Source organism: Synchiropus splendidus, chromosome 6 (genome assembly GCF_027744825.2).
Source record: "Synchiropus splendidus isolate RoL2022-P1 chromosome 6, RoL_Sspl_1.0, whole genome shotgun sequence".
In the NCBI taxonomy this organism is placed as follows: Eukaryota; Metazoa; Chordata; class Actinopteri; order Syngnathiformes; family Callionymidae; genus Synchiropus; species Synchiropus splendidus.
In genome coordinates this window covers 10004681-10032010 of record NC_071339.1, presented here as the reverse complement: position 1 = coordinate 10032010, position 27330 = coordinate 10004681, and the positions used below count along the sequence as shown (strand labels likewise).

General features: G+C 45.9%; 2 protein-coding genes across 5 annotated transcripts in view; one reads left to right on the top strand and one right to left on the bottom strand.

The window, feature by feature from the left end:
- The first annotated feature begins 813 nt into the window (after positions 1–813).
- LOC128761169 (uncharacterized) lies at positions 814–4317 on the top strand. Its single transcript, XM_053869194.1, has 7 exons — positions 814–862; positions 1258–1293; positions 1596–1788; positions 1931–2073; positions 2279–3310; positions 3380–3597; positions 3807–4317. Exons 2-7 carry the CDS (start codon positions 1264–1266, stop codon positions 3874–3876), a joined length of 1686 nt encoding a protein of 561 aa, XP_053725169.1. The 5' UTR covers positions 814–862; positions 1258–1263; the 3' UTR covers positions 3877–4317.
- Positions 4185–27330, bottom strand: part of LOC128761168 (low-density lipoprotein receptor-related protein 1-like) — a 78956-nt gene continuing 55810 nt past the window's right edge. Inside the window, exons 41-90 of one of the 4 annotated variants that reach the window (XM_053869190.1) lie at positions 26678–27052; positions 22800–22989; positions 22523–22727; positions 22234–22426; positions 21354–21479; positions 20958–21086; positions 20775–20894; positions 20577–20690; positions 20339–20488; positions 20121–20243; positions 19924–20040; positions 19401–19529; positions 19201–19323; positions 18991–19131; positions 18538–18725; positions 18280–18463; positions 17781–17866; positions 17582–17701; positions 17326–17513; positions 17057–17262; positions 16755–16943; positions 16534–16682; positions 16380–16473; positions 16183–16299; positions 15987–16106; positions 15200–15322; positions 14548–14673; positions 14363–14479; positions 13780–13886; positions 13576–13708; positions 13265–13387; positions 13070–13192; positions 12859–12996; positions 12647–12784; positions 12461–12580; positions 11215–11480; positions 10954–11135; positions 10779–10885; positions 10579–10698; positions 10335–10511; positions 10131–10271; positions 9873–10046; positions 9249–9410; positions 8989–9172; positions 8670–8777; positions 8522–8595; positions 8069–8162; positions 7821–7859; positions 6098–6242; positions 4185–5431 (exon numbers count right to left, since the gene is read on the bottom strand). In XM_053869190.1, the coding sequence (XP_053725165.1) occupies positions 5291–5431; positions 6098–6242; positions 7821–7859; positions 8069–8162; positions 8522–8595; positions 8670–8777; positions 8989–9172; positions 9249–9410; positions 9873–10046; positions 10131–10271; positions 10335–10511; positions 10579–10698; positions 10779–10885; positions 10954–11135; positions 11215–11480; positions 12461–12580; positions 12647–12784; positions 12859–12996; positions 13070–13192; positions 13265–13387; positions 13576–13708; positions 13780–13886; positions 14363–14479; positions 14548–14673; positions 15200–15322; positions 15987–16106; positions 16183–16299; positions 16380–16473; positions 16534–16682; positions 16755–16943; positions 17057–17262; positions 17326–17513; positions 17582–17701; positions 17781–17866; positions 18280–18463; positions 18538–18725; positions 18991–19131; positions 19201–19323; positions 19401–19529; positions 19924–20040; positions 20121–20243; positions 20339–20488; positions 20577–20690; positions 20775–20894; positions 20958–21086; positions 21354–21479; positions 22234–22426; positions 22523–22727; positions 22800–22989; positions 26678–27052 (7238 nt within the window). In that variant the 3' untranslated portion in view covers positions 4185–5290. The remainder of the gene's footprint in view (positions 5432–6097; positions 6243–7820; positions 7860–8068; positions 8163–8521; positions 8596–8669; positions 8778–8988; positions 9173–9248; positions 9411–9872; positions 10047–10130; positions 10272–10334; positions 10512–10578; positions 10699–10778; positions 10886–10953; positions 11136–11214; positions 11481–12460; positions 12581–12646; positions 12785–12858; positions 12997–13069; positions 13193–13264; positions 13388–13575; positions 13709–13779; positions 13887–14362; positions 14480–14547; positions 14674–15199; positions 15323–15986; positions 16107–16182; positions 16300–16379; positions 16474–16533; positions 16683–16754; positions 16944–17056; positions 17263–17325; positions 17514–17581; positions 17702–17780; positions 17867–18279; positions 18464–18537; positions 18726–18990; positions 19132–19200; positions 19324–19400; positions 19530–19923; positions 20041–20120; positions 20244–20338; positions 20489–20576; positions 20691–20774; positions 20895–20957; positions 21087–21353; positions 21480–22233; positions 22427–22522; positions 22728–22799; positions 22990–26677; positions 27053–27330) is intronic. The other 3 variants (XM_053869191.1, XM_053869192.1, XM_053869193.1) reach the window with 3 other exon arrangements.

Here is a 27330-nt window from a genome sequence, read left to right as displayed (position 1 = left end):
TGGGACAGCAGGTGGCAGTAGCGTACCACAACTCACAAACAGGCAGCAGCTCTCCCAAGTTTCCGTAGGAGCCACATTGTGTAGTGGAGTGTGACTGTGAGGTGCTGACACATCCTAAATACAAATGGAAACCTAAAAAAGGAAAAGTACCTGAGCTTTATTTATTGTTTTATATTTTATTTCAGAGAATAATACATGTTTTATTTAAAGAGTCTCTTTGTATATATCTTAGATTAGATTAGTGAACATACTGTCAACATATTTTAGCTTCACATCTTAATTTATTCTGAAGGATAATACACGCCGAGAGGCTGATGTGGAAGAAAACAGGGAGGAAGAAGCCTAAGACAAAATAAAATTCCATTTTGCTCAACTCCAAATGTTTTCATAAATGGTCATTTGGGAGAGCAACAAAATATAGTCATCTATTCTTCATCCAATAGAAACATGTCCTGATATTTTTTTAAAAATCTGTTCGTCCTTTCATGGTGTATTACTTAAATAGACAAAACGTTGACGATCCTGTAAACACAGTTAGTCAAGTTGAGATATTATTTCTAATACAATACAAGTAATTTACTATATATATATATATATATATATATATATATATGTAAAATTTCAATTAGTAAACGTCAGTTTAGCAAGAAAGTAAATGTAACACTTTTCATTAAAAAAAATAAAGTTAACATTTTCTGATCTCATAAAAAGTACAAAACTTACATTGATTGTGTATTTGAAAAAGATATATTCGAAAGTATTTGTTGAGCGACTGTGAAAGCGTGATGACGTCACTCACGCGTCACAGACAAACGCTTTCGGTTTCCTCGCAGACAGCGAGTCTCGTCAGCTCCAGATCGCGGTAAGTTTACTCGAACTTCTGTCGCATCAGTTGTAAGTTATGGTTGAAGCTGCCTTTGAACAACATATTCAAGTGCGTCTTTGACCATGTCATTTGGAGAAGTCGAGCCAACATCTGTCAAATTACCTCACGTTTGCACAGAGTAAACGAAAGTAAAACTAAATTCACGCGATCTTACAAAGGTGTATTTCTTCTTCTTGTTAGTCATTTTTGAGAATATTTTATCAGACTTGAACATCTTCCGTCATTGATCCTTTGATAGTAACCCGTCACATAATCACCTGCACTTGGTCACAAGACTCCACCATTTTACTGTCGAGCTGCACACTGGTTACTTGGCTCCAGCCCTCACTTTATTGCCCTCCATGTATTTATTTCCTGCCTCTGACCCCCAGACAACGATGGCAGAGCAGGCGGAGCCCATGGAAGTGGTGAGTCACTGCCACCCATCAGGCTTGTCACTGAATGTACTGTCGTTTGTGTATGTGTTCATGTTGTTTATCATATACTCACCAGGTTCAAGTAGTCATGAAACAGTGTCCTCATTCTCAGAGCCCAGTGGGTGGCGCTCTACATTTAGAAGTGGTGTGAGATTTCAACAGTGTGGTTGTACGGCTCCAAAGATCGTACAGCAGAGAGGCGCCCTCTAGTGGGCTCTTACAGTGAGGACACTGTGTCACGAGGCCTCTTCAGCCCAGCATTCGCTCACAGCTGCACCTTGTTGTGTTTCCAGCAGCTGTCACAGCGCGACGATGAGGTCTGGCTCACCCTGCACTACTTGGACTCTGACTTCAGGGAGAACATCAAGAGAGAGCTGGAAAAAAGACTTCAGACGTGGTTCAATGGCCAGCCAGACAAGAAAAGCTGCCGCGTGAAGCGTGTGCTTGAGGACAAGACCGCCATCGTCACGGTGACTCCTGCTCCAGGTCTGACTAGCGCCCGCACCAAGTCATTCAACTCTACATTTAGAAATTGTTGTTCTGCATGTAAAAATTCCATCGGCTGATTCACGTAGCTACCGTTCTGAGTGTGTTTCCTTTTGACATCCTTCTCCTCGCTTGTTTCAAGATGCAAGCGATTTCGACAAACTGGTGGGAAAATGTCTGGAGAAGGACAAGAAAGGCATCAGGGTGGAGGCCTACAGTTTCACCCCTCCAGGTGTGGACGCACCAGTCCCCACCGCTCGGAAGAAAACCACGGCGAAACAGCCTGTAGGTCACGTGACCGTCCTGGGTTGATGAAGCTTCATGACACTGCGTCCCCTCTAGAGGGCACTCTCTGTTGCAAAAGCCTAGGATCTGTTCGGCCGTGTTGATCATTTTAAAATGTAGAGCACAGTGAGGACACTGCTTCATGAAGCCTCATGTGCCCATCACTGGTATTGATCAAGCTGAAGGCTTTGTTTGTGTCCTGCAGCCCAGGGAGCAGCAGGAACACCCACCTGAAGCCTGTGTCCTTCCCTTCGGCCTCTTTGAATACATGGCTCGTGCACACAAGCGGGACCTGAGCAGAATAGCCTCCATGAACAGCGTGCAGATCATCACCGAGGTCAAGGTCACTTTTCAAGCTGCAGGCCCGGATGGAAACCCGACTCAGGCTTACTCTGAGTTCACCGACCTCACTCAGGCCTGCTTAGGCGACTACAGAAGTGAAGCGGCCAACAGCAGGTCTGCAGAGCAGACAGACCTTCTGCAGATTCCCCAGAGGCACCACAAGTTCGACCTGCCTCTCTGCTCTGACCAAGCAAAGGTCACTGGTGCGAGTCCAGCGTGGGACCCGCTCATGAATGTCCAGCCGCAGGCTCGAGGGGAGGAACCAAGGCGGCAGTCGGGGCGGAACATCAAGGATCCGCTGGTGGATGCAGGGCTGGACATGCAGAAGACGATCTGGAGGCAGATGAGCGTCCAGAGGGAAGTAGACCATCTGAAGTCTACGTTTGGGGTGGAGATGAAAGAGTCCGCCGTCAACCAGGGAATGATCAACGTCAAGGTTTTTAACCGAGGACCTGGTGGCTGCGTGTCATCGCTGAGTCATGCCGTTCGAGCTCTTCTGCGTCTGTACCAGAAGAGGGCGACAACGTGCTCTCAGCTCTCTAATGGGTTGGTGTCAGGCGCCACAGGTGTGTCGAACCCCTCACATGAGAGGGCGCCACCTGGTGGTGCAGGGGGGAACGACGACCCGGAGGACAAGTGTCCCATCTGCCTGGACTCCTTCACCCAAAAAACCAAGCTCAAGTGCAAACACGAGTTCTGTAAAACGTGCCTGGACATGTCCATCGCAACCATGGGAAGTTCTTGTCCCATGTGCAAAGATGTGTTTGGTCAGGTGGTGGGAGACCAGCCAGACGGGACCATGACTTCTGAAGTCAAACGTACGATGAAGATACCTGGCTATGAAGGTTTTGGAGCCATAGTCATCACCTATGACATTCCAAGGGGAATACAAACGGTGAGTCTGTGATCTACTCAGCAAGACACAGGTTTGTACCAGGGTTCTTATTCCTGGTTCCTGATGCAGGTCAAGCATCCCCACCCGGGTCAGTACTATGATGGAGTCACCAGACAAGCCTTCCTGCCTAACACTCCAGAAGGCAGGGAGGTGCTATACCTTCTGAAGAGAGCGTTTGACCAGAAGCTCATTTTCACCGTTGGAGTGTCCAGAACCACTGGGAAGGACAACCAAGTGACCTGGAACGACATCCACCACAAGACCAGTGTCACAGGAGGACCACTGAGGTGAGTGTCTGGAGAGCTATTTGAGACTCAGAGGTGGGAAGAGTTCTAGCTTTTAGTTTTGATCGGTGAACATCACAGGCCGGCTTGGCTACTGTTTGGATTTATTGATCATGGGACACCTTAAATAGCCGGTCCACCTCCTAACTCAGACTTTGCTCATCATTTCGTTTCAGTGCTGTGTAGTTAGTTTATTGTCTGTGCTCCCACAGTTTTGGGTATCCGGATCCAGACTACCTGAAAAGAGTCCAGGAAGAGCTGAAGGCCAAAGGCATCCAGTGATGGTGACCCGGGTTTCTGTCTTTAATGGTTGACTTTCCTTTCTTTCTAAACTTGAGCTGTCCTTGTGATCAGAACAAACAGCATGATGGTCTGTACAATTTTTTAAAATTTTATTTATAACAATATTTTGTTATTTAGTCTCTAAAGTACTCCAGCAAAAACAAAATTAAACATGATTCTCTTTCCAGGAGAAAGTCTGAGCCTCCATGCATGGTGTGTACTATAAAAGCAGTGTCACTTTATTAAAATAAAAAAAAAATCAGAGAAATGCATGAATGATTTTGTAAAACGTTCTTCCGGGAGAATGATTGTACTTTTCTCAATTAAAAAAAAAAAAAAAAAAATTGTAAAAAAAGTAACACTTGCCGACAGGAGAAGCAACACAAAAACGTGCTATTATATTCAGGATTGGCGTCGTTTTTTTTCTTTTCTTTTAACATGCACTAAAATATGGCTGACACATTTATGACAGAAGCAGCATTTGGGGACCGAGGCGAGACCGCGTACGGACCAGGATGGCGGCGTTAGCAGCAGCGGGACAGGAACTAACATAATGCACTTCAACGACGAGTCGTCACAAAACTGCGGCGTACAGACTTCCATCCACGGAAGGGAAAACACTGAAACGATGGACCGGAAGAAAAGAAAAGACTAAGTGAAGGCCTCTCTTCTTTGTCTGAACCACTTCCTTTACTCGCACCGCTACACTCCCCTCAACCCCACTTTATTCGCCGTGGGAATGTTCGTCCGCCGTCGAGCTGGAATGTTTGAATCCACACTTCTTCGTCCGATATGATTAAAAACTAACTAGACTTGAACCCTAACATGACTTCTGTGCAAGGCCGGCGACACACCTCAAGTCGCCACCAGGTGCTGAACGTCACGACTCCATCCCTCTTCACCCCAACACGACCTCAGCAACACGCGTACCGGTTTAGAAAAAAAACACCTCGAGTTCTGCTTCCCCGCTCAAAGCTCATACAAACAACACGTTGGCACTGCTGAAATGGAATCATGACTCTTCTCTCTCACGTCTATACAATTCATACAAAAATAAAAAATTAAAATTGCTCTGATGATTCTAATTTTCTTATTTCCATTTCATTTTTTTGCACAGAGGTAGTGACTATTTAGGTAAAGGGTGCGGGACAAGTGTAAATTAAAAATCTCTCATAGAAAATGTTATTTTTGAGCAGAGGAATCTCAAAAGAACAAAATATAATACTGCAATCACATACAAAAGTAGTCCTTCATTTTTGTACATTTTATACAGTGTTCACACTTTTTCTTAATTTTCTGGCTTTTTGTGGATTTTTTTCGACAGTTTTTTTTTGTTAAATCTTTCTTAAAAGGCAAGAAGAGGGACATGTTTGGAGTAATGTGATCCGAGGGTTGGCGGCGGTGGTGGGCGGGTCTACGCCAGCGGGTCGACGAGAGGCTCCTCATCGCCACGTGACAGCAGCTCCTTCTTCTCGTCTGTGCTGGCCAGAGAGTTGCGACTGTTGTGCGCCCCCATGTAGAGCGTGGCATACACCGGGTTGGTGAAGTTGGTGGGCTGCGGGGAGAGAACCATGTCAGAATCCTGCGGTAGTCTGCCTCATAACCGGTCAGTATCCAGGGATCTGTGGGAGGAGCGGCAGCCTGAATCTAGACCCCCCTTTCTATTGGTGCTTTTCCACTGCACGCTTCTGTTCGGGGACAACAGGCACAACCTTCGCAATGTCCTCCCACCTGGTGCTAGAATGCAGGGTGAGGGCGGAGCTTCGAGATGCTAATATCGCAAATTTCCTCAGTCAGTTTTCCACTTCTCCCTTTACTTTTGCACTCATTTCCTGCTCGTGATTGACAGCTGAAGTTAGCAAATGGCAGACGTACAACTTTCTACATCACTTTGAGCCATAATGTTAATAATAATTCTCTGAGGAAAAAAAAAACAATAGTCACATTGAATCCATTTCAAGAGACTTTGTCTTGATGGTTCATTCCAGTCCACCCTCACTGACCACCGCCTCCTACAACGCTGCCTCTGTTTTCCCCTTTAGTGTAAGAGCTGCATGATCACGGTTTGTTTTGGAGTTTGTTGTTGTCATAAACTTTTGACTCTGAGCTGCTCCCCCTGGTGGATATATTGGTGAGCAGCAATAGAACACATAGAAGTCTGAGGTCAGTGACATTTTCGTACGCAAAGGGGGCATAGACGGATCCTGACTCCGATAGTCACCTTATCGGGATCCAGCGCGAAGTCGGCGTCCAGCAGCTCTCCAGCGTCATCGTCCTGCTCGCCTTCATAGATCTTGTAGGCCGGATTTCCAATCTCCACGTTCATGGCTCCGTTGGTCATCCGCTGGTGCTGGAAGCCCTTGGCCCTGAACAGAGACAGAGGCGGAGCTTGATCACTAGCCTGCGGGTGGCGGAGCCGGCCGTCGCAGCAGCATCGGTTCAGCCAAGGACAGATGCACAGTCTCATTTATAAAAGAGCGTGACCTGAAGCAACCTGCGTGTGTGTTCAGTCTGGAGAACAGACTGGTGTGTGTGTGTGTTGACAGTGTGTTATTGGTGCAGTCACCTCTGACTGAAGCTCTGATGCTACTATTCCTGACTAATGATGAGTAGTTGTTAGGTCTTTAACCTGACTGGCAGATAGACGATCCATGATCCTAGCACTGGCTGGTCCCATGCTGGGTGAGGTGACACTACTGTGAGGCGGTACACGGTCTCCTACAGCAGTGAGTCTTAACCATGGGGCCGGGGCCCATGGTTGGGCCGTGAGCGCCCCCTAGAGGACCACAAAAGGTTTCTTTGTTTTACACCTCTGGGGTGTGAGATGCTTGGTTTTAACACACTTGACACATGGTGGCAGTAGTGCGTCACTGAATTGACTTGACAGCTGCAAATGTGTGATGGTAAACAACTATGGAGAAGTTCTTGAAAAGAAAAAAATGATAAAGAAAGTGATGTCGCACCCCCCCAACAGTAAAAACTGTTCATGAAAGCACCTGTTGAAGCAGTTTTGAAAATTAATAAGAAGATTTTATGGCGATACTTCCATTTACACATTACTTATTCCTTCTTTGGAGTTTAAATAAAACATTTAATTTTTATTTTATGATATTTAGACATGGTTTATTATATTTATTTTATTCAAAATTGTATTCAGTTTTTCCAATTTTCTCAACAGTTGGCAACAAGGGCATTTTTTCTTTTTTTTCTTTAGTAAATTTGATGAACGTGACTTGCACCTGGTTCTGCTAGATGGACTTTTCCATGACAAATATATATCTTTGCAATGATCATATGGTTTCATTTCATTTCACCAGATTTTGGTTTGCTTACACGTTCATAGATTAAATATGGTTATAGATCACAAATGAGATCAAGAGTAATGAATCACTTCTATTCCTTGGATGGGCCCCGGGTCCATTTGTTCAGGAAAAGGTGGGCCCCGAGATCAAAAAGGTTCAGAACCCCTGTCTACAGCCCGTCACACTTGTATAAATGAGACTCCGCTGTTTCCGCTGGCTGCTGTTCACGAGTCACACAGAAGAGTCTTCGCCCAAGTCTACGTCCACCTCTGAATGATGATGGACTGCTCTCTAGGATCATCTTCCAAGTGCCAGGAGATGGCACAGGCAGCCCTCACAGTCAGGTCAACAGCACGAAACAGCACACGGCACGATACGTCACAGGACACATCTACAGCTCCATCCAGCACACACAGAGATCTATTCAAAGCGCTTGGGTCGATAGATCTATCTGCCTTGCAGCTGTGGTAAAGACGCGGTAGAGAGAAGCGACTCTGCAGGGTCACAGCTACCGGAGGGATGATGCAACAACCATCGACCAGAAGCACAGCACAACAACGAATGAGGAGCGAGAAGACAGGAAGAGAGAGCAGTTTAAAGATGCAGGTCATGAAGGGAAGTGGCAGTCCCGACAACAGTTACCGCAAGCGTCTGGAGCCGGTTTTGCCGGGCCGGCTAGACCTGAGGAGCAGAGGAGACGCCATTACCGGGAGGAGAGTGTGAAAGAGAGAGAAGAGAGGAAACAGAAAGAAAAGCTTCTTGCACAGCTTGTAGCAAAAAAAAAAATGCTGAGTAACAGCTGACGTCTTCCTGGTTGCTTGGTTTTTTCTCTGCGCTGGACCGTCACGGCGCTAGCTTAGGTCATGTGACAGAAGCTCTGGACGACTCACCCTCTCATCCTTCTTCTGTACCAGGCGAATGCTCCAGCAGCCAGCAGGAGCAGCAGCAGCAGGAGCAGCACGGGGATCAGGATGGAGGCGGTACCTGCACACACATCAGTATGAAGAAGGTTAAGAGGTTTGTCCGTCAGTCAACACCTTCAAAAGCGGATCAGTTGAGGAACAGGTAAGGTGAGCAGAAATAGCAAATCTGTAGTGACATATAGACGGAATATGTGTATTAGCATCTTATTAGACAGTAATTAATCATCATAAAGTTCTGATAAGGCCTGGCTGCATTTCACCCAGGAATGGTCACTCTTAAAACCCTATACTCACTGAGTGGTAACAGTAAATAGTACTTCATCCATGCTTGATAATCTAAAGTGTCACTGGTGTTCAGAGTCTCCTTTGTTAGGAGGTAGCCTGCCGGAGGTGGCCGCGCCTCAGTACTGCACTACTTACGTCCTCCTGTGTCTGCAGCGCCCTCGCTCGTGGCCACAGCCTTGCAGCGATGGCCCATCCAGCCTGGGGAGCATCTGGGGACAAGACAGAGACGGTTCTTCCATTGTCCCTTCAGTCATGAAGCACTTGTAGATGATGAGCATCTTACTTGCACTCAGGCAGGTGAGTGAGCGGGTTGATGGAGCACTGGCCGTTTGCACAATACTCGTTGGTGTCGCAGGAGTAGCAGCTGGGCTGGATGCGTCCGTTGGAGCAGCTGTCCGGGACACAAACATCGGGTTCGATCAACCGCTACTTGTCACTCCAAACACTAGACTAGCACGACAGTGAACAGTTCCTTCAGGGCTGTCTACAAGTCGGAATAAACCCCATCTCTGTAACATTATGACCACCTGTGTAACGTGCTAGTTTTCTGGGGCACCCTCTGTCAACCAGGTGCAGTATTGCTCTTTCTGAACCAATCTTACCGACAGGTGAAGCCTCCCGTGGTGGTGAAACTGTTGCTGGGGATGCACTCGCCGTCTCGACAGTAGTGGCACTTGTCGATCTCACAGGTGCTGCCGGTGTACTGTGGTGGGCAGCGGCACTGTTTGGAGCCCGTGGCCGTCTGCAGGCATGTTCCTTTGTTCAGGCAGTGACCCTCACAGCTTCCTGCACACACACACACACGAACACGTCAGACACACAAAAAGGCACGTTTTCAATCGCAGAGCACAGCGACACTCACGGTACTGGCACTGATCGCCAAGAGCATCAGCAGGACAAGCGCAAGTCGGCTGGTTTCCGGCACTGACGGTGCAGTTGCCTCCATTCTTGCAGTAATCCTGGCACGTTTTAAGGTTGCAGTTCGGTCCAGTGAAGCCCCTCGGGCAGCGGCAGGTGGGAGAGCCTGAAGAGAGAGAGAGAGAGAGAGAGAGAGAGAGGAATGAGCTTGAGGAACGCCAAACCATCACCTTTGTAAACTGACCACAGCACAAAATTGGAAATCATGTCACACTGTACCCATTTATAAAAAACAATAAACAACAAGTCTTCATATCCTCCTTCATAACATCCATAAACCTCAAGGCTGGCACTATCTATTCTTTGTGTAACATGTTCCCCACATCTCCCCGCCGTGGCTCCAAACCATCTGAGCCTGCCCTGACTAAACATGTCTCTAAACCTTTCTACACGAGCCAACTTTCAGATAAACTGGTTTCTAATCTTGTCCTTTGTAGACACGCCCAATAAAAACCTGACTCGGTAGCGTCAAAAAATAAACCAAAATTCTATGGTGACAGATCAACTCTGTGCACATCAGCGCCACAAGAAGGTCTTTCTCAACCTGAGAGTAATGTTCACATCTCACCTGTAGGGGACGGTGTGCAAGTCCCTCCGTTCTTGCAGTAGTCTCTGCACTGGTCAATCTCACAGCGGTCCCCACCGTAATTGGGCTGACACCGACATTTGGGCTGTTTGTGCGCGTTCAGGAAGCAGCTTCCTCCGTTCAGACACTGGACCAGACACGGGCCACTGGGAGGAGCTGGACCCAGAGGAGGGGGGGGGGGGTTGTTGTAGTCATACAGAACTTCATGCTCAAGCGGATGTTCCAGATATTACTACTCACAGACAGGAGACTGTGTGGGCGTGGGCAGCTCCACACAGGTGCCGTTGTCAAGTGTGCGTCCATTGGGACAGGTACACACTGGGCCACTCGGGCTGAGCAGACACAACCACTCGCATTTCTTCTTGTCGCAGGAGTTGGTCACTGAAGGGAACACAGTAATCAATAGAATGAAACAAATAATAGGGTGAGAGGCATGGGACTCACTCTCGGGCTGCTTGTTGCGATGATACAGAACTAAATCTGTGGCGTGATTCATGCCCGTGGTGAGGTTCTCCACATGACCTTTGCCAAACTTGTTCACCCTGAAGACGTAGTTGTTGATGTAGGTGATGCCGTAGATGTAGTCTTCGAAGACGTCGATACTGAAGGGGTGGTGGAGCTCTGCGTGTGAAACGGCATGTAAGCATCTTCCTCGAATCTCTGACATCACAGATTTCAGTCACTCAACTGTTCTTAAAGGCGTTCGCAGCCACGACAGCATCGCTGCCATTCAGACGCACGCTGCCAATCAAAGAGAGCTTGGCGTCGGCCCAGTACAGTCGCTGGTTATAATAGTCCACGGCAAGACCTAAAAATAAAAAAAAATAGAATAATCACCGGAGATGAAAAGGAGAAAAGAAACCTAAGATGGAAGACTGCATGTTGTACCTGTCGGCCATTGAATGTTTTCTTCGACCAGAGTCTCTCTCATTGTTCCATCCATCGCAGCCGTTTCTATCTTGGGATGGTTTCCCCAGTCAGCCCAGTACATTTTCCTGAAAATCGTGATATTGGAAAGTGAAGTTGTGGCTGATGAATGGAACAACTGAAAGAACAGTCTCACCCTCTCGGGGGGTCGACGACGATGGCGTAAGGCTCGTCTATCATGCCAGAGATGAGAGTCTTCCGATGGCGTCCTCCGGTTAACTGAGCCACTTCGATCACATCCCGCCCCGAGTCTGTCCAGTACAGGTTTCCTGCCACCCAATCCACAGCGATACCTCTGGGCATCTTCAGGTCAGGAATCTGGATGGTGCCAGAGGATTTACGTCACAACGTCAGAACTGGATAGCATCCAAGGTGAACAGCAGGCAGTCAGCTGTACCTCAAGGTTGGTGATTCTGGAGTCAGTCTGGCGCCTGTGTCGGTTGTTGTTGGGCGAAGACGAGGACGAGGGTAATTCATAAGAAGAAATGCGACCAGTGTGCCAGTTTGTCCAGTAAATGCGGTTCGTCTTCACATGCAGGTCCATCGCATCGATGCGCACGTTGGCGTCGCCCTGGAAGATCTGTTCGTACCGCCAACTCGGCATGAAAGGGTCCAGGCTACGGATCTCGTTGTCGTCGGCAATATAGAGGACTTGTCTCGGGCCTGGGAAAACATCGCGTGAGTTAAACCGTGAGTATTTTTACTCAGAAATGGAGCTCCATGTCTGGACACCATCTAAAAGGAACCAGAGGTTACCAAGGTTATCACCAAGTACTATGAAGCCTAACCTGCCGTTTAGAGACAATTAGACTTCATTGTTTATTCTTAAAATGCCATATTTTAGTCTGTATGATTCTGGCAAGTGGCTGCTAAACATGTTTGTGCAGCCTTGCTCATTGGGCCAGAGCTTCCTGGAGTTTCTCTTTGAGGCTGTCAAAATAGTCTTATAGATGAACCTTTATATTTTCAACATTAGCATTTGTTAGACAGGATCTAATTTCCAGACATATGAATTAAATTCATGCAAAAACATTGCCACTGAAAGTGTTTAAATCATGATTGCAATACAAGTTGAGTCTCAGTTAGAGCAGAAAAAAACGATTTGATTTTAGTTAGATGGCTAGTTTGGGAGTGTTGTTTCATGTGTTTAACATCAACCTCACTCACGTTGCGGTTGTCAGTGAACGTGTGAAAATCCCCTGGTCTCAGTCCAAACACACCTGAGGAGACCTATTTATTTATCCTCTTCATTTGCTTATTCATGTCATTTTAGAGTTATTATATTAGAAAATAGAAAAATCCAGTTGCTTAATTCTCTCTTTTTTATGTCACCTCACAGTCAAAAACTCACAGGTGTAAAGAGCATAACAGACCTGTATGCAAGTATAGGGGGTTGATATATAAACCATAATTTCTATAAGCCTCTTCTTTTTCTCACAGTCAAAACTGGTGGCTTATATATGGATTTTTACATGTAAAAAAGTATCACGCTGTCAAAATATTGAGCCTCGTCCAGAAATGACAGTGTGTGTATACATGTATGTACATATGCAAAAGAAAATGGAGTATTCAAGCAAGAAGATTTGTGCTGAAATCTGAAAGCTGCCCATGATCCTTCAGGTACAGGTTGAGGAAAGACTCACTGTCCGCTTTGCAGGTGTCATTGACTCGGCTGAAGTACTTGTGGCAGATGCACTTGTAGGACCCTTTGGTGTTGTTGCAGATGTGGGAACAGACTCCAAATTGACTGCATTCATTCTTATCTGTCAACACAGACGGGTGACATCAGAGACGGAACACACTCACGTCCAGGGCAGAGATGATCAAACCTTCACATCTGTTGCGTCCATTAGACTGGAATCCAGGCTTGCAGGAGCAGAAACTGCTGGTTCCGTTCACCACACAGTGGGCTTCATCTCCATCCCCACACACCGTTCGGTTGCTGTTGCAATCGTTGAGCACTGTGTCTGCAGACAAAGGCAGAGTGAGCCTCGAACAGGACAGCCCTCGTGAGACAGTCTCTTTCTTCGCAGCAGCAGACCTTTCTTATTACAGTTCATTTCATCAGAACCATAATCTTCACAGTCGTTGAAGTAGTTGCAGCGCAGGATGGAGCTAATGCAGCGTCCATTGGAGCACCTGAACTCATCCTTGTGGCATATTGGAGTTGAAGGAGGCACTAGATGAAAATAATAATTAATGTTTTTGTTCAGACTTGGAAGAAAATACATAAGAATAGCCAGCACACTTACAGCAGTTGAGTTCATCACTGTTGTCACCACAGTTGTTGACACCATCGCAGCGCTTTGATAAGGGCAGACAAACCCGGTCATTGTGGCAGCGGAATTGCCTCATGGGAGGGCACTGGAACTTCACTGGAAGACGAAAGAGGCCAGTGTGAATGTGTGTGAATGTGATGGTTGTGTCTGCAGAGACGGCACACTCACCACACTCCTCCGCGTTCTCGTCCGAGTTATCGCCGCAGTCGTCCTCACCGTCACACTTCCAGCCCAGAGGTTTGCACAGAGTGTTGTTGCACTGGAACTCATCCAGGGGGCAGTGTCTACCTACTAGAACATGAGAGATGGCCTTGCTGAGGAGCAGCTCATTACTTTAACAAGGTATTTTAATTGATCATAGCATTTGTTTTTGCCACATGCAGTGTACAATGAACATAAACCTAATTTTACAAACCTCTGGAGTGTTTTGATTTAAGACATTAAATGTGAGGTTCCAAATTTCCAGAACATATTCTTACCACCACTGTCACATTTCTCCTCATCACTTCCGTCCATACAGTCCGCATCAGCATCGCACCGCCAGCGAATTGGGATGCAATGGCCATTCTTGCACTGGAACTGATCGCTGTCACACTTCACATCGCAGCCATTCTGGAATGACAAACAAAATGTCATCCACCGCCTCATAGTCATCACTCAGAAGTCAAATGCTTGCGCGATACCTCATCTGAGCCGTCGGCGCAGTCGTGATCTCCGTCACACTTCCAGCGCCCAGCAATGCAGCGGCCATTTGTGCAGGCGAACTCACTCTCGGAACACTGGCGAGGCACTGCGGACCAAACGCAACATTTAAAAGGGTTGTGGGATACTTGTCAAGGTTGCCCAGCGTAGAGGTGAGGAGAAGTAGGAGAGAGGAGGAGGAAGTAGAGGCCAAAACATCAAAGGCTGCTCTGTTCAGAGCTGGAAACACATAAACTGAACAGGTTGCCAATTCAGTTTGAGAGGGATGACTCATGGGGCACAGAGGCGGGAATGATATAGCAGCGCTATGAGGTGGAGGATTGAAAAGGAAAAGGCAGGCTGGGGGGGTCACATGAAGGTGAAACTATGAAAACACCTACCTCTGGCTCACAGCAACAGGCCAGTGTGAAATACAAAATAGACATGAGATGATATGAGATGATCAAGGAACATATTTTGGTGAAACAGATCTCAAACTATGTGTGTGACTAAGTAGAACAAACAACAGAGAGACCTGATGCAGTCTTTTGACAGCAGAACTCGTGAGCAGCCAGGGGAACCTACCACACTTGTCTTCGTCAGAGTTGTCCCCACAGTCATTGTCGTAATCGCACTGCCAGCGGCCTGGCACACAGCGGTTGTTCTTGCAGCGGAACTGGTACGGCTCACACGTCCGCTCGTCTGAGCACAGAGTGCACGTGAGAAACCCAACATCCCTTTCTTCAAATGACATGCAACTTTCTTCTTACCACACTCTTCTTTGGGTTCATCGGAAGCGTCTCCACAGTCGTCCTCTCCGTCACATTTCCAACGCGCCGGGATGCATCGGCCTGAGTCCTTACAGCGGAACTCATCCACTCCACAAGTCATTTGAGCTGTAGACAATGACGATTTCATACTGACTGAACTGATCATGATGTTAGCGTCACATTTGGAGTAATCCACAAACATCTCTGCGATAAGTGCATCAAACACGAGTGGCACTTCTGGCTGGCAATTATGTGCAGCCTCAACATCAATGTCCGTTCCACCGTATAAACTTGAATATATAAGCACAACGATGTATATCCATTTTTCAAAATTCAAAGTTGTTGTAGTGCCATGTCAAATACACAGTATCTATGATAATGTGAATGACTTTATTTTTGATTTGCTATCATACTAGATGTTTTCCATTTCAATTATTTTTTCTACTTCATTTTCAATTCCTGTATCAACTGTATAATTTCCCCTTTTTTAAATCAATGAACTACTGGGCATGTTACGTAATTTCTCCCACACCGCTAGGGGGCGTCAAAGCCGAAAGCTGCGTCACTTGGTGTTCAAGCCTCTCCTTTAAATTCTGCAGCATCTGAATCATCCAACGCTCTCTCCTAATCGATGAAGAAGAAAGCATCTTACTGCAGTTGGCCGGCTCATCAGATCCGTCCACGCAGTCGTTGTCCCGGTCACAAACCCAGACACGAGGAATGCAGCGCTTGGTAATGGCACACTGGAACTGGTTGGGGGCACAGGTGACTTCCGCTGCACAAGAGACACTGAAATTAGTTTCTCAAAAATTACCATTATTGTTATTATCCCTTTTTAATTCTGTTCTAGTCAAGCAGCGTAAGGTTTGTTTTTACATTAGTTTCTTGTATGTATGAGTGACTATAGTCAGCTATAAAGCTTGGCCAGCACTGGGACAGAGGGTGGAGGTGTCAGCCCAACTCATCTGGACTTAAAGTCAGTTCAACATTAGTGATGTTTCACCTGTTTCAGTCTAAGAAAACTCAAGTCCCCTCACTTCCAAAGGCCCCACATGAGGATGTGCATGAATTAATTTACTTGACCAGGGGACCTGTGACCTCTAAAGACAGCTGGAGGAGCTGATATGTAAATAGAGAACACATCGGTGACCTTAGAACTGCATCATGCTTCTCTGTGTAAAATGAATCGTTTCACAAGCCAATGTCATGGTGATTATATTATAGAATACAATGCAGCCCAAGGAAAGGTCAGAATGTGACAGAGTGTCAAACGACAATAAGTGCATGACGATGAGACCAAAAATGTTTATTTGCTAGAGCTGAAAAGTTGGGTGCTTCTCGAAAATACTGCTTCCACTTCTTCATTTAAATGGTTTGATGGAGTGCTACAGTCTGACATGGAAGAACAACTAAAGGCTTTCAGCGAGTGTGAAACTCACGGCAATCTTTCTCGTCCTCGCCCTCGCCACAGTTGTCCTGCCCATTGCAGCGGAAGATGCCGGGAATGCAGCGGCTGGGGTGAGTACACTTAAACTGGCTGGGCAGACACACATGGATGTCTGCAGGAAGAAAACAACAGATGGACTGTAGGGAAGCCAAATTGCCTGAAAGTATGTATCAGTAGGAGGGAAGTACCGCAATTGGCCTCATCAGAATTGTCTTGGCAGTCGTTGTCTCCGTCACAGATGTAGGCTGGGTTTGTGCAGATTCCTGTTCGGCACTGGAACTGGCCTGGCCGACACTTGAACTCCGCTACGGAGACAAATGCAACAGGATATGTAAAGCAGGATGAATAATCGCAGATGTGCTGATGAATCGCCCTTGTGACTCACGGCAGTCTGCGGGCTCATCCGATCGATCCCCACAATCGTCTTCGGTGTCACACTTCCACCAGAATGGAATGCACTTGTCGTTTTTGCAGACAAACTATAGGAGAAAGGCATCAGTGGTGTTGGCTGAGCACACACGGACCAGAAAACAGAATACCTGGCTGGCGGTGCAGTTTGACAAACACTGTTTCCCATCCGCTGCCAGGTAAAAATTGGTTGGGCAGGCGCATTTGTAGCCACCTCCTGGTGACAGTAGACACAAGTTGCTGCACCCTCCGTTGTTAATCTGGCATGGATGGTCAGCAACTGTGGCATGAGAAAAGTGAGTATCAGAAGAGTGGAGCAAGGAAGAAAGTGACAGATGAGAACCAACTATACCGTCCGGCTGGCGGTACGGGTGGTAGATATGGACGTCCATGGGTCGGTGCAGGGTGCTGATCAACATCGTCTTGTTGATACCAAGAGTCTTGTGCGCTCTGTTGATAGATTTTGTCTCCCAGTCGGTCCAGTAGATGTATTCCTCAAACAAAGTCATTGCAAAGATGTGGGGGATGTCCTGAGTCAGAACTGAGAGGAGAGAAAAATGCAGCAAAAATGCAGCAAAATCATGCATCCAAGTTGTGTTTTGATTGTGTTAAAGTCGGCTGCACCAAAGAAATTTCCACATAATACAAGCTTACCAGTGTGTCTGTTGCTTCCATCCAGGCTGGCAAAAGCAATGTAGTCTTCCCTGGCATCCGCCCAGTAGATACGGTCGTTGACAAAGTCCAGAGTCAGGCCATTGGGCCAGGTGATCTTATCCTCGATGATGTTACTCCTTTTCGTGCCGTCCATCCCAATTCTCCCAATGTGAGGGCTGTCGCCCCAGTCTGACCAGTACAGGTACCTGGTGGAGAATCATTGTAAGGAGACCAGAAAAAAAACACTCTGTGACGCCTGTCACACCTACCCATAGCGTACATCCACAGCTACAGCACGAGGCTCTCTCAGGCCGTTGTTGACCAAGACGGTCCGGTACGCTCCATTCAGCTTGGAGACCTCAATAGTGTCCCGCCCCTTGTCACACCAGTAGAGGTTCCCTCCAACCCAATCAACTGCCAGTCCATCTGGGTTGCTAAGTGATGTGCGATGAAGAACCTAGACCACACAAGCATGAGTGAATAAAAAGGTAATATTTTATCAGCCTTTATCACTCCCTTCCTGACCTGAACATCGCTGCCATTGATGTGCATGCGTCGGATCATGCTGCCCTGTGTCGTCACATCTGTCCAGTAAATCATCTGCTGCCGGTAGTCAAAGTCCAGAGCCACTGCATTGTTCAAGCCCTGTGAAGATGCAACAGCAGCTTACATTTGTGTGGCCAAAAACTATGGATAACACATGTTCTTATCTTCAATATGTTACCTGTTTGAGAAGTGTGTAGTTGGAACCATCCAAGTTCAGCTTCCTCAGGTAGTATCTGTTGGCAAATATCAGGAACGGCTCCTCATCTGGTGAATGACAGACAAGAGAAAGAAAATGTCAGTTGTTTTGTTGTTAAACAGAAATAGAGACAAGTCAACCGCACAAATATCTAAAGGTTGAGTGAAAGTAAGCAGCAGTTAAACAAATAAGAGACTTAGAAACCAGCATGGCATAAAGCGCAGTCGAGTAGAGCGGTAAATGTTACACCTTGTTGTTTTCACTAGAGTTTAAAAATGTTTCCTTTAGCAGTTGATGCTGTTTATCTAGGCAGACAACTAATGTACATCAAGTAAAAAAAGTACTTCTTGGATAAATTGAACAGACAAAATAAACACATTTTTACACTGAACATCAGTGCGCGTTGAGGAAGAGACGGATCTGCATACAAGTCGATAAATTACAGACAGGCAGAATGATGGGAAGTAGAAGTGGCTCTCACCTGAGGTAGATTTGCATATTGTTGGGTTTTCTGGGCTGATCTGGAATCCCTCCACACACATGCAGTGGTAGCTGCCGCGTGTATTAATACACCGCTGCGTGCACGGGTAGGTGGTTGTACACTCATCGATGTCCACACATGTTTTTCCATCCACTTTAAGGCGGAAGCCTGGGTGGCATCGGCACTGTGAGGGGGCAACGCACAGAGGAGGTGAAGAAACACACTGCAGGCAAAACAATGCAGTGGCAAATCACTCACCTTGAATCCAATCTTGAGGTCCTCACACAGCTGCGAGCAGCCGCTAAGCTTGTGGTTCAGACATTCATTGATGAAGCAGTTGAGCTCATCAGTACCGTCCCCGCAGTCGTCTTTGTGATCACAGAGTAGTGTCTCGTTGATACAGTTGCCGTTGGCGCAGGCATATGCTGTGTCATTGCACTTCTTGTCTGCACCGGGTTCAGGACATAGAAGAAAGACAACACAAACTATTATATCTTCCTGATGAATACAATTTTCAAAATCATTTTTCCCAATATAATACTCTGAGAAATGTTATTATTATTATATTCTAAATTCAATCAGTTCTTGATAATGCAATCCCACAATTGTTATTTAACTGAGTATACAGCATTGTAGATTGAATCTTAACTATGTATTTCAGGAGCAGTGTTGTAAATTGCTAATGAAATGTTAAGTTAAAAAAAGAAAAACCTGTGCTTGTGCAGCGTGGATTGATGGGCGCTTCATCTGAACGGTCATGACAGTCGAAGTCTCCATCGCACTGCCATGAGCTCTGGTTGATGCAGCGCCCGTTGGCACAGCGGAATTCATTGGGTCCACAGGTTCGATATTCTTCAAGGGAAAAAACAGAATGCATGAACATCATCCTGTTTAAATGAATCTGCACAAATGAAAACCCACCACACTCCGGTGACTCATCCGAGCCATCACTGCAGTCCTTGTCGTGGTCACACACAAAGTGTTTGGGGATACACTGGCGGTTTTGGCACATGAACTCGTTATCGCTGCATGTGTTGTTGAAGACTGAAAGAGAAAGTAGTGTTTAGATGGGAATAAGAGCTGCTCCGATGACACTCGTGGACACAACTGCACACACTTACCGCAGCCAACCTTCACGCTCTCGTCAGCTCCATCGGGGCAGTCTTTGTCTCCATCACATTTCCAGTGTTGTGGAATACACATGTGAGAACCGGGACACTGAAACGCTTCAGGGCTGCAGGTTTTTGTTTCTGTTATCCAGACAGAAAGGTAATATAGTTATTGAAAACAAGAGTCAAAGCAACCTGCATCCACAAGTCAAAGACATACAATTAATTTAAATTGAGATTTATACACAATACAAATATCAGATTATAGCACACTGGAATGTAAGCTACCCCCACTGAATTTAACACGGAAATAGATCTTGTTCACACATAGCTGCACCAGTCTATAACCCACGGGTGAAGTGGTTCTGTCTGCACCGTAGAAAGGTTCTTCTAAACTAGTTGTGAAAACAGCATCCAGCATCGGGACTGACGCATGAAGCAAACTGGGCAATGTTCTGATCCTCTGTTAATTCTAAAGACTTTGGGGACCAGAAGAACAGACATGATCTCATCTGTCTGTACAAAAAGCACTCACTGCACTTGCTGTCTTCATCAGTGCCGTCACCACAGTCATCGGCTCCATCACACACCCAGCGGTTGGAAATGCAGCGGTGGTTCCCACACTCAAACTGAGAGGCGGAGCAGAATTTATCTGAAGAAAAGCAGAAAGGCAACTTTCAAATCAAAGTTATGCTCTGATGCCCTTTGACTTGTTATGGTTTACAGACTTACCACAGTGAGCCTCATCCGCTCCATTCTCACAGTCATATTCCTTGTCACAGGTCCAGCTCATGGGGATACAACGACCGCTGGGACAGGCGAAGAAAGGAGGCGGACACTTTGTTTTTCCACTCCCTGGCGCACAAGAGAAATCAAGATCAGTGATTTGAGTGAGTAAAAGTCTCAGATGCAGCTGCCATATATAGGAAAAGTGTGTCGAGGAAAAAAACCTGGGCAGTTTCTCTCATCTGACAAGTCCCCGCAGTCATTTGCACCATCACAGATCCAGGAGGGGGCGTAGCAGAGAGTAGTAAACTCGCACTTCTGAAATGTCATTCCCTTCACGCCCAGGTGGAAATAGCTTGAGCAGTCAGTAGCATCTTCAAAAAAGAGAGAGACATATGACTGTCAACTGTGACCTCAGGACATAGTGTTGACAAATTCAAGAGATGTCTTGTGTAAACCTACAGCAGTTCATTTCGTCACTGGCATCCTCACAGTCCACTTTTTGGTTACACTTGCTGGAATTGCTGATGCAGCCACCACCTCTGCACTGGAACTGATCAGCCGAACACAAGGAGGCTGACACACAAGACAAAATGGAGGTTATTAAAAAACACCCACAAGAAAGCTACTGTAACAGCTCAGCTCAGAGGTGAGGCCTACCATTGCAGAAGAGCTCATCAGAATTGTCTCCACAGTTGTCATGCCCATTACACCAAACACTGTGTTCCACACAGCGGCCATTCGTGCAGCGTCTGTAGCCCTTCTTACACACACGGTTTGCTAGAAAGAAGAAAGAAGTTAGGAGGTTGGCATTGAATTTTCATCGCTCATTCAAATACTCACCACAATATGACTGCTTCTCATCGGACTTGTCCTTGCAGTGGGGCTTGCCGTCACATGTCAGGGTGTAATTGACACAGTCTCCATTTCCACACTCAAACTCATCAATGACGTTACAAGTTGTGTTCTGAGCTGCAAACACGGTAGAAACATTTGAGACATAAACACCTTTGATTGTGGGCGTAAAATCGACATTGATAAAGACACAAGTTCAGGAGCTGTCCCAGTTGTCTAATACAGCCACCTCATACATACAAAGGAGACAACCGTTCAGATCATAACAATTATTTCAAGCCTGATGTATTCTTCACTTGATGGTTGTGGCTTGTTCAGATCGAATGGCTGATATTCATATTTTTAGTAAATGGTAACTTTGTGCCATAATTCCTTTCACATTACCTATGCAAGTGTTGTCTTCCAAAAGCTTCCTGTCGCCACGGCAACTGCAGTTAACCCTTCCCTCAGAAGTGAGCAAACAAAGGTCCTGACATCCTCCATTGTTAAAACGGCATAGAGAGAACTCACCTGCAAAAATATTAAACAAATGAATGCCTTAATACCTGCAGAGAAATGAAGGGCAATTATAATATACACAGTGATGGTGCACACTGATGTGCCCATGGCTGCCATGACAGTGAAATCAAGTGAGAAGGTGGTTATGAAAATGAATTGAAAGTGGCTTTGGAGCTGACTAGTGCCAGACTCACTTGAAGGCACCTCCTCCATAAATGAGGTTTGCACCTACAAGAGCTTGACTTTGACAGTGTGAAATGTTTCACTTGAATAACAAAACATTTGACATAAAACAGTTGCTAACACAAGCCAAAGCAGCATTCGAATAGTGGCGTGTTGGCGCGAACAAACGCGGTGCAGAGCAGCCTGAATGATTTTCGCGAGTGTGTTTTTTAAACGAAAAAATGTGTAATAATTTTGGCTTTCCGACCCATGTATCACACATTTTCCTCTTAATTTGATCATTTCTTTGTTGTCTATGCTGTTAAGTATTTAGCACTGCCAGTTAAGTGTTGGAGAGCGAGAACAGAATTGCAGTTTGCAATGAGTGTTCGACCAAACTATCTAGAGCCTTCTGTTTACATCATCAGCCTATTATTATTATTGGGAATTTGTTTTGTATTTTCTAAATTATCACAGTTATTTGAAAAGCCACATCTAAAACATAACATAAGTAAAAAATGTTCAATCGCCTAAACAATAACTTTCCTTGACAAACATTAATGTAAACCTGTTCTCAACCATTTATACAACATAGGAAACTCACAGCTGTTGGTGTCATTAGCCACGGCTACAATGCCCATGGGCTGCTGGGGTATGTCAGCACGAAGAACCTTCATGTCTCCTCCAGTATATTTGTCAGCTCTCAGCACAGCTCGCCTCACCCAGTCAGTCCAGAAGATATAGTCTCCGTACACAGCCAGGCCAAACGGATGGACCGGTTCGTTCTTCAGCACCACCTGCAGGCAGAAGCATAACCACAGTCTTCACCTTGCACTTTTCTTTAGAAGCAAGGTGTCTAGGTTTCTGACACGATAAAGGTGGCTGTGACTCACATATCGTCGACTGCCATCATACTCGCAGCGTTCTATCTTGTCAAGAGTGGCGTCGGAAAAGTACAGTTTCTCAGCACGGTGGTCTATGGCCAGGCCGTTGGGAGTTCGGATGTCTGTACCAATGATTACAAGTACATTGGCACCGGTGAGAGTGGCCCGCATGATACTGGGAGACTGCTCATTCCAGTTGGTCCAGAACATCAGACTGAAACAGAAAAGGGTTATTTTAGAAAGACATTTTTGCTGTGATGTCATGTTTCAGGAAGTAAGCTCAGACCTCTGACACTCGTCAAGGACGAAGGCTCTGGGGTGATCATCACCAGACATTGTAACCACAGTGTGACGGTCGACAGCTCCCCAACGGCTCTGATCCACAGTGTGTCGGGTGATAGTAGAGGTAGTGTAGCTGGTCCAATAGAGCATATCCCATCCTCTATGGTACGCCAAACCCTCCACTGAACCCACATCTGGGAAGACATGACAGCAGGAGTGCATTGTTACAACCCAAAAAGAAAAAATGTCTGCATCAAAATGGCATTGAAAGGGAAAGTGATCGGAGCACATTAGAGTCAGGAGTGCAGCAGACACTTTGGTAGCAATGACTTGGTAAACCGAAAACTTCATCACCAGAAAGTCCAAGTAAACCTGCAGCAGTACGGTTTTTCATGGAAATACCTCATCAACAGATGAGGGGCTAAATGTCAAGCCTGTGAGCTGCATGCTTGAATACAGGCCAGAGGACAATCATGAGTCAGCCAGAAACAGAGTAACACAACGTTCCGAGGCGGCAAATAGGGAACAGCTGCTGGGCTGCTGAGAAACCGTATAAACACCAATATGAATTCATTTCCAGGCAGTCCGATTTAACCACACCAGACCAAATGATTGGAAATAGTCATATTTTCGCAAAAGTACTGGAAGAAGTGGGCTGTTCAAGGTAGGTACAGCAAGTAACTTTCGTTTCCAACTACTTCAGCGCCTGGAACCAGCAAATCCCTCCACCAGATGGCAAAACTGCACCACCTAGACCCGACTTGCATTCTCCACAGAGAGCAGTGGCCTTTTCCCCCAAACAATGATCTTTAGCTTCACACACCATTGACTGGAAAATGGAGGAATCATCCACCCTCATTTCCTCGTTCCGCACTGAAGTTAGTTATGTCATCCTTCATCAACGGCTCCTGGTTAAGAAAGACCAGCATGGTTTACAGAAAGATAAGGCTACTCCCAAATGTTTTTTTATGGCAGTTATTGGCAGGACGTGTGACAGCAGTACCGTGTTATCAGCAGTGATGTAAATAATGACCCTGATTGGCTGATGGCAGGCCCCATTTCTCTCTGTCTACTAATGTGTATAAGCCATATCAGTGTATGGAGATTCGCAAACAGACCACAGATACAGGAAAGAGCCCCGCTGTGAATGTTAACGGAAATGGAGGACCCTGGGAAAAACAGTGTTTGAGTTTGCAAGGACCTCCCACAGCAAGCCGGCCAGCCAATCTAGCGGCTCCTCTCCGATAGTCTGTCCAGAGTTCACCTGCTGGTTCCAGGCTGTCAAGCTATTCCATTCTTTTTTCCTTTCCGCCTTCACTGAGCTCAAGAGCTTCTCCGTTCAAGGATTTAAGGATGTGAACTGTACTCCTGGTGGAAAAAAATGTTTCTCAAACGGGGCAGCGGTTGAAAAGTCACCTGACATTATCAACCTTTTGCGGGATTGGCCAATAAGACTATGAAGAATCTTGCTGTTGTGCACGTATGTGGAAGGAAAGTCCTTGGACCCTGGATCATGACAAGCAAATCTGTCAACTTCTTATGGGAAACTTCAGGAAAAGCTAGTGAGTTCCAACCAACTGTTCAACTCCTTGTATTATCAGCAGTTTATTGCAGGCTTGTGCATATTTATTGAGACATTCACTATGCTTTTACAGTGGCAGTATGACTCAAACACACTGAGGACAGAAGAATGTGGGTGCTCAACTCCACAGATAACCAGGACACGCCGGCCAATGGCACTCACAGCAGCAATGTGGAGAAAGTCCTGGTTCCCATTTTTGACTCGTTGATCCTGTTGCTGGGAGTGTGCGGGCATAGTTTGGTGATGTTGATTTTATGCAAAAGACAGAGGGGCCAGATCAGCTCTCAAAGTTCAGTGACTGGTACAGGGACAGATGTCCTCCTGCTTGCACTAAGCTCTGCAGACCTTCTTCTGCTCTCTGTGATACCGTTCCATACGGTCGCCATAGCAACGCAGCAGTGGCCTTTTGGAGACTTCATGTGTCGTGTGGTGGGGTTTTTGGGCACCGCCAGCACTGCTGCCAGTGCCTTCACACTGTCAGTGCTCGCTGTTTCTCGCTACATGACCGTGGTCAAACCTGCGAGAGCTTACGCGCTGCTCTCTACTCGCAGAGTGTCCATAGCTGCTGTGCTCCTGTGGGTCCCAGCAACCTGTTTAGCTGTTCCTCAGTTGGTCTTCCGCACAATAGGGACCTCATACGACACCTCTAATGGTCAAGCTTGTTTCGCCTTTCTGTCACACAAGGACCAACTAGTCTACGGAGTGTTGCACTTCCTGCTTGCCTTCCTATTCCCATTGGTCACCATAGCAGTGGCATATGGCAGCATCTACAAGTTCCTATGGACAAGTCGGCAAGCTGGCACAGCACCACAAGTAGAGCGCTACCAGAGTAAGGTAACATTGACATCAGTGATGCTTGTCCTAGCTTTTACTCTGAGCTGGTTGCCCTCTTACGGCCTAACTCTGGCCTTGCTGGCAGATCAAAGTTCTGCAGCCACTGGCATTTCACCACGTTATGGCCCATTCAGTGTTTTTGCAAGGATCATGGCCACCTCCTCGACTGTGATAAACCCAATTCTCTACGTGCTGATGTCTCAGAAGTTCAGACAGGACCTACTGCAGCTCTTTAAGAGAAGAGGACAAACAGCAGATGCAGCGGGAAACTGATGACTATTGGGAATGACAGCAGCCATCCAACCAACATCTGCAATCAAAATGTCCATTACGCTCATCTTGGCTTGTCAATGTAGCCTGGACAAACCTTAGTCATACTTCTGAACTCAAGGCAATTGAAGATAAAAGATCTTAATCAATCATTAACTGCATGCTTGTGTTTCCTTGAGCAGAGATAAGGAAATAGCTTGGCGTTCCTCTTGGCAGTTTGTGTTCACCATGTTGTTCACCACATTGTCAAAACACAGATTACAGTTCTTTGACCTCAATTCATGAAATTGTGGAAGTAACGCCTTCCTCCTTTTTGGTTCTTCTACAGACTCCTCAGTCTTATATACTAAAAAGGTGGTTCACTATTTAGCCTTTATGCAGCACGATCAAATAATATATCAACTAGAGAAGCACTCATAAGCACAGAATTTCTGGCTGTACTGTGGTTTTCACCCAAACGCACTATGTACTACTCTGTTTATTTTATCTATGTAACTTGGAATTTTTATCACTCATATCATTACTAAGTATCTGATTTGGAGAGCAGGTAGCATTAGTTTTCTGGAACTCAGGTACACAGTTAATGGAGAAAAAAACTCATGATGATAATCTGGTGCACCACCAGCGTTTTATCATCCCCGGAAAATTTATAGTGAAAGAAAGAGAAAGTGTTTTTTTTAACACAATAAAGCTCCAGCCAGATTTTTTTCCAAGTACCACGAAAAATTAAATAAAATTACTGAATCACTTCTACCTCAACATATGGACTCAAGTGGAGTCTTAAACTTTCAAAAAGTAAAGTAGCACAGGGCACTGTCATTCAAAATGAGAGGATGTGAATGCATCAACTCTGTGACCCACTCCTGTCTTCTAGTTGAGAATAGAATAGTTGAGTTAGAATGGAGAAGGAAGTGGGAGTTTATATAGGCTTTGGGTCAAACGTGTACCAATAATTTAGAGGTTTCAGTTCTTCTCGATCTCTGGGATCATTCGTAATGAGGTGTGGAGATTATTTGCGCTGAAATCTTACTTATGAAACTTGAAATGCAAATTCAACAAGTGTGTTTTGTTGCCTGATAATAAAATATTCAATACAACCCTAAGTTGGTATCCACTGTATTGGTTATCACGATCAAGGCTGGTAAGTCACAAGTATCTGTAATACAACCATAAGGAAAAACATTGAGAATACTTACTCTCTACTACAGTCTTGCGATCAGAGCCATCGTCACTGATCTGCTGGATGTTTCCGAAGTGGATGTCGCTGAAGAAGATGCGATTGGCTCCTTTCCCTCCCCCTCCTCGGTAGTCAAAAGTCAATGCGATGACGTTCTTCATGTGCTCAGGGTCCTCAAATGGTTTTATCGGGGCGTTGAGGTTGTTTTCATCCGAAAGATGAACACTCTTTAGTATTGTTCGCTCAGAGTAGAGGAGATAGCCATCATAGTCTCTGCAGCTTTGGCCATCTTCGGCCAGCATGCCGTGGGCACAGGCACACGTCCGCTGTCCATTTCCCCGGAAAAGACAAAGCTGGTGGCAGCCACCGTTGTTGTCCTTGCACACATTTGTACCTTTGGACGTAAAGCAAAGGAAAAAAACTTGAAACACACTGTTAATTATTTGAACTAGTTTATAATGATAACCTAATTGTGTAGTACTTGAAGTCTGTTTTTGGCAGAGATATTTGATCTCACAGCTAAAATAAGACATTAAATATGAATATGTTTCAGCATCTCATTATTATTTAAATAGAAATATTTAGTATTCTTTTCAATTAAATGTAAAACTGATGTTTTCTGATTCAGGGCTTGTCTGAACTCCCCAGATGTTAAGTCGGAGGTATTAGATG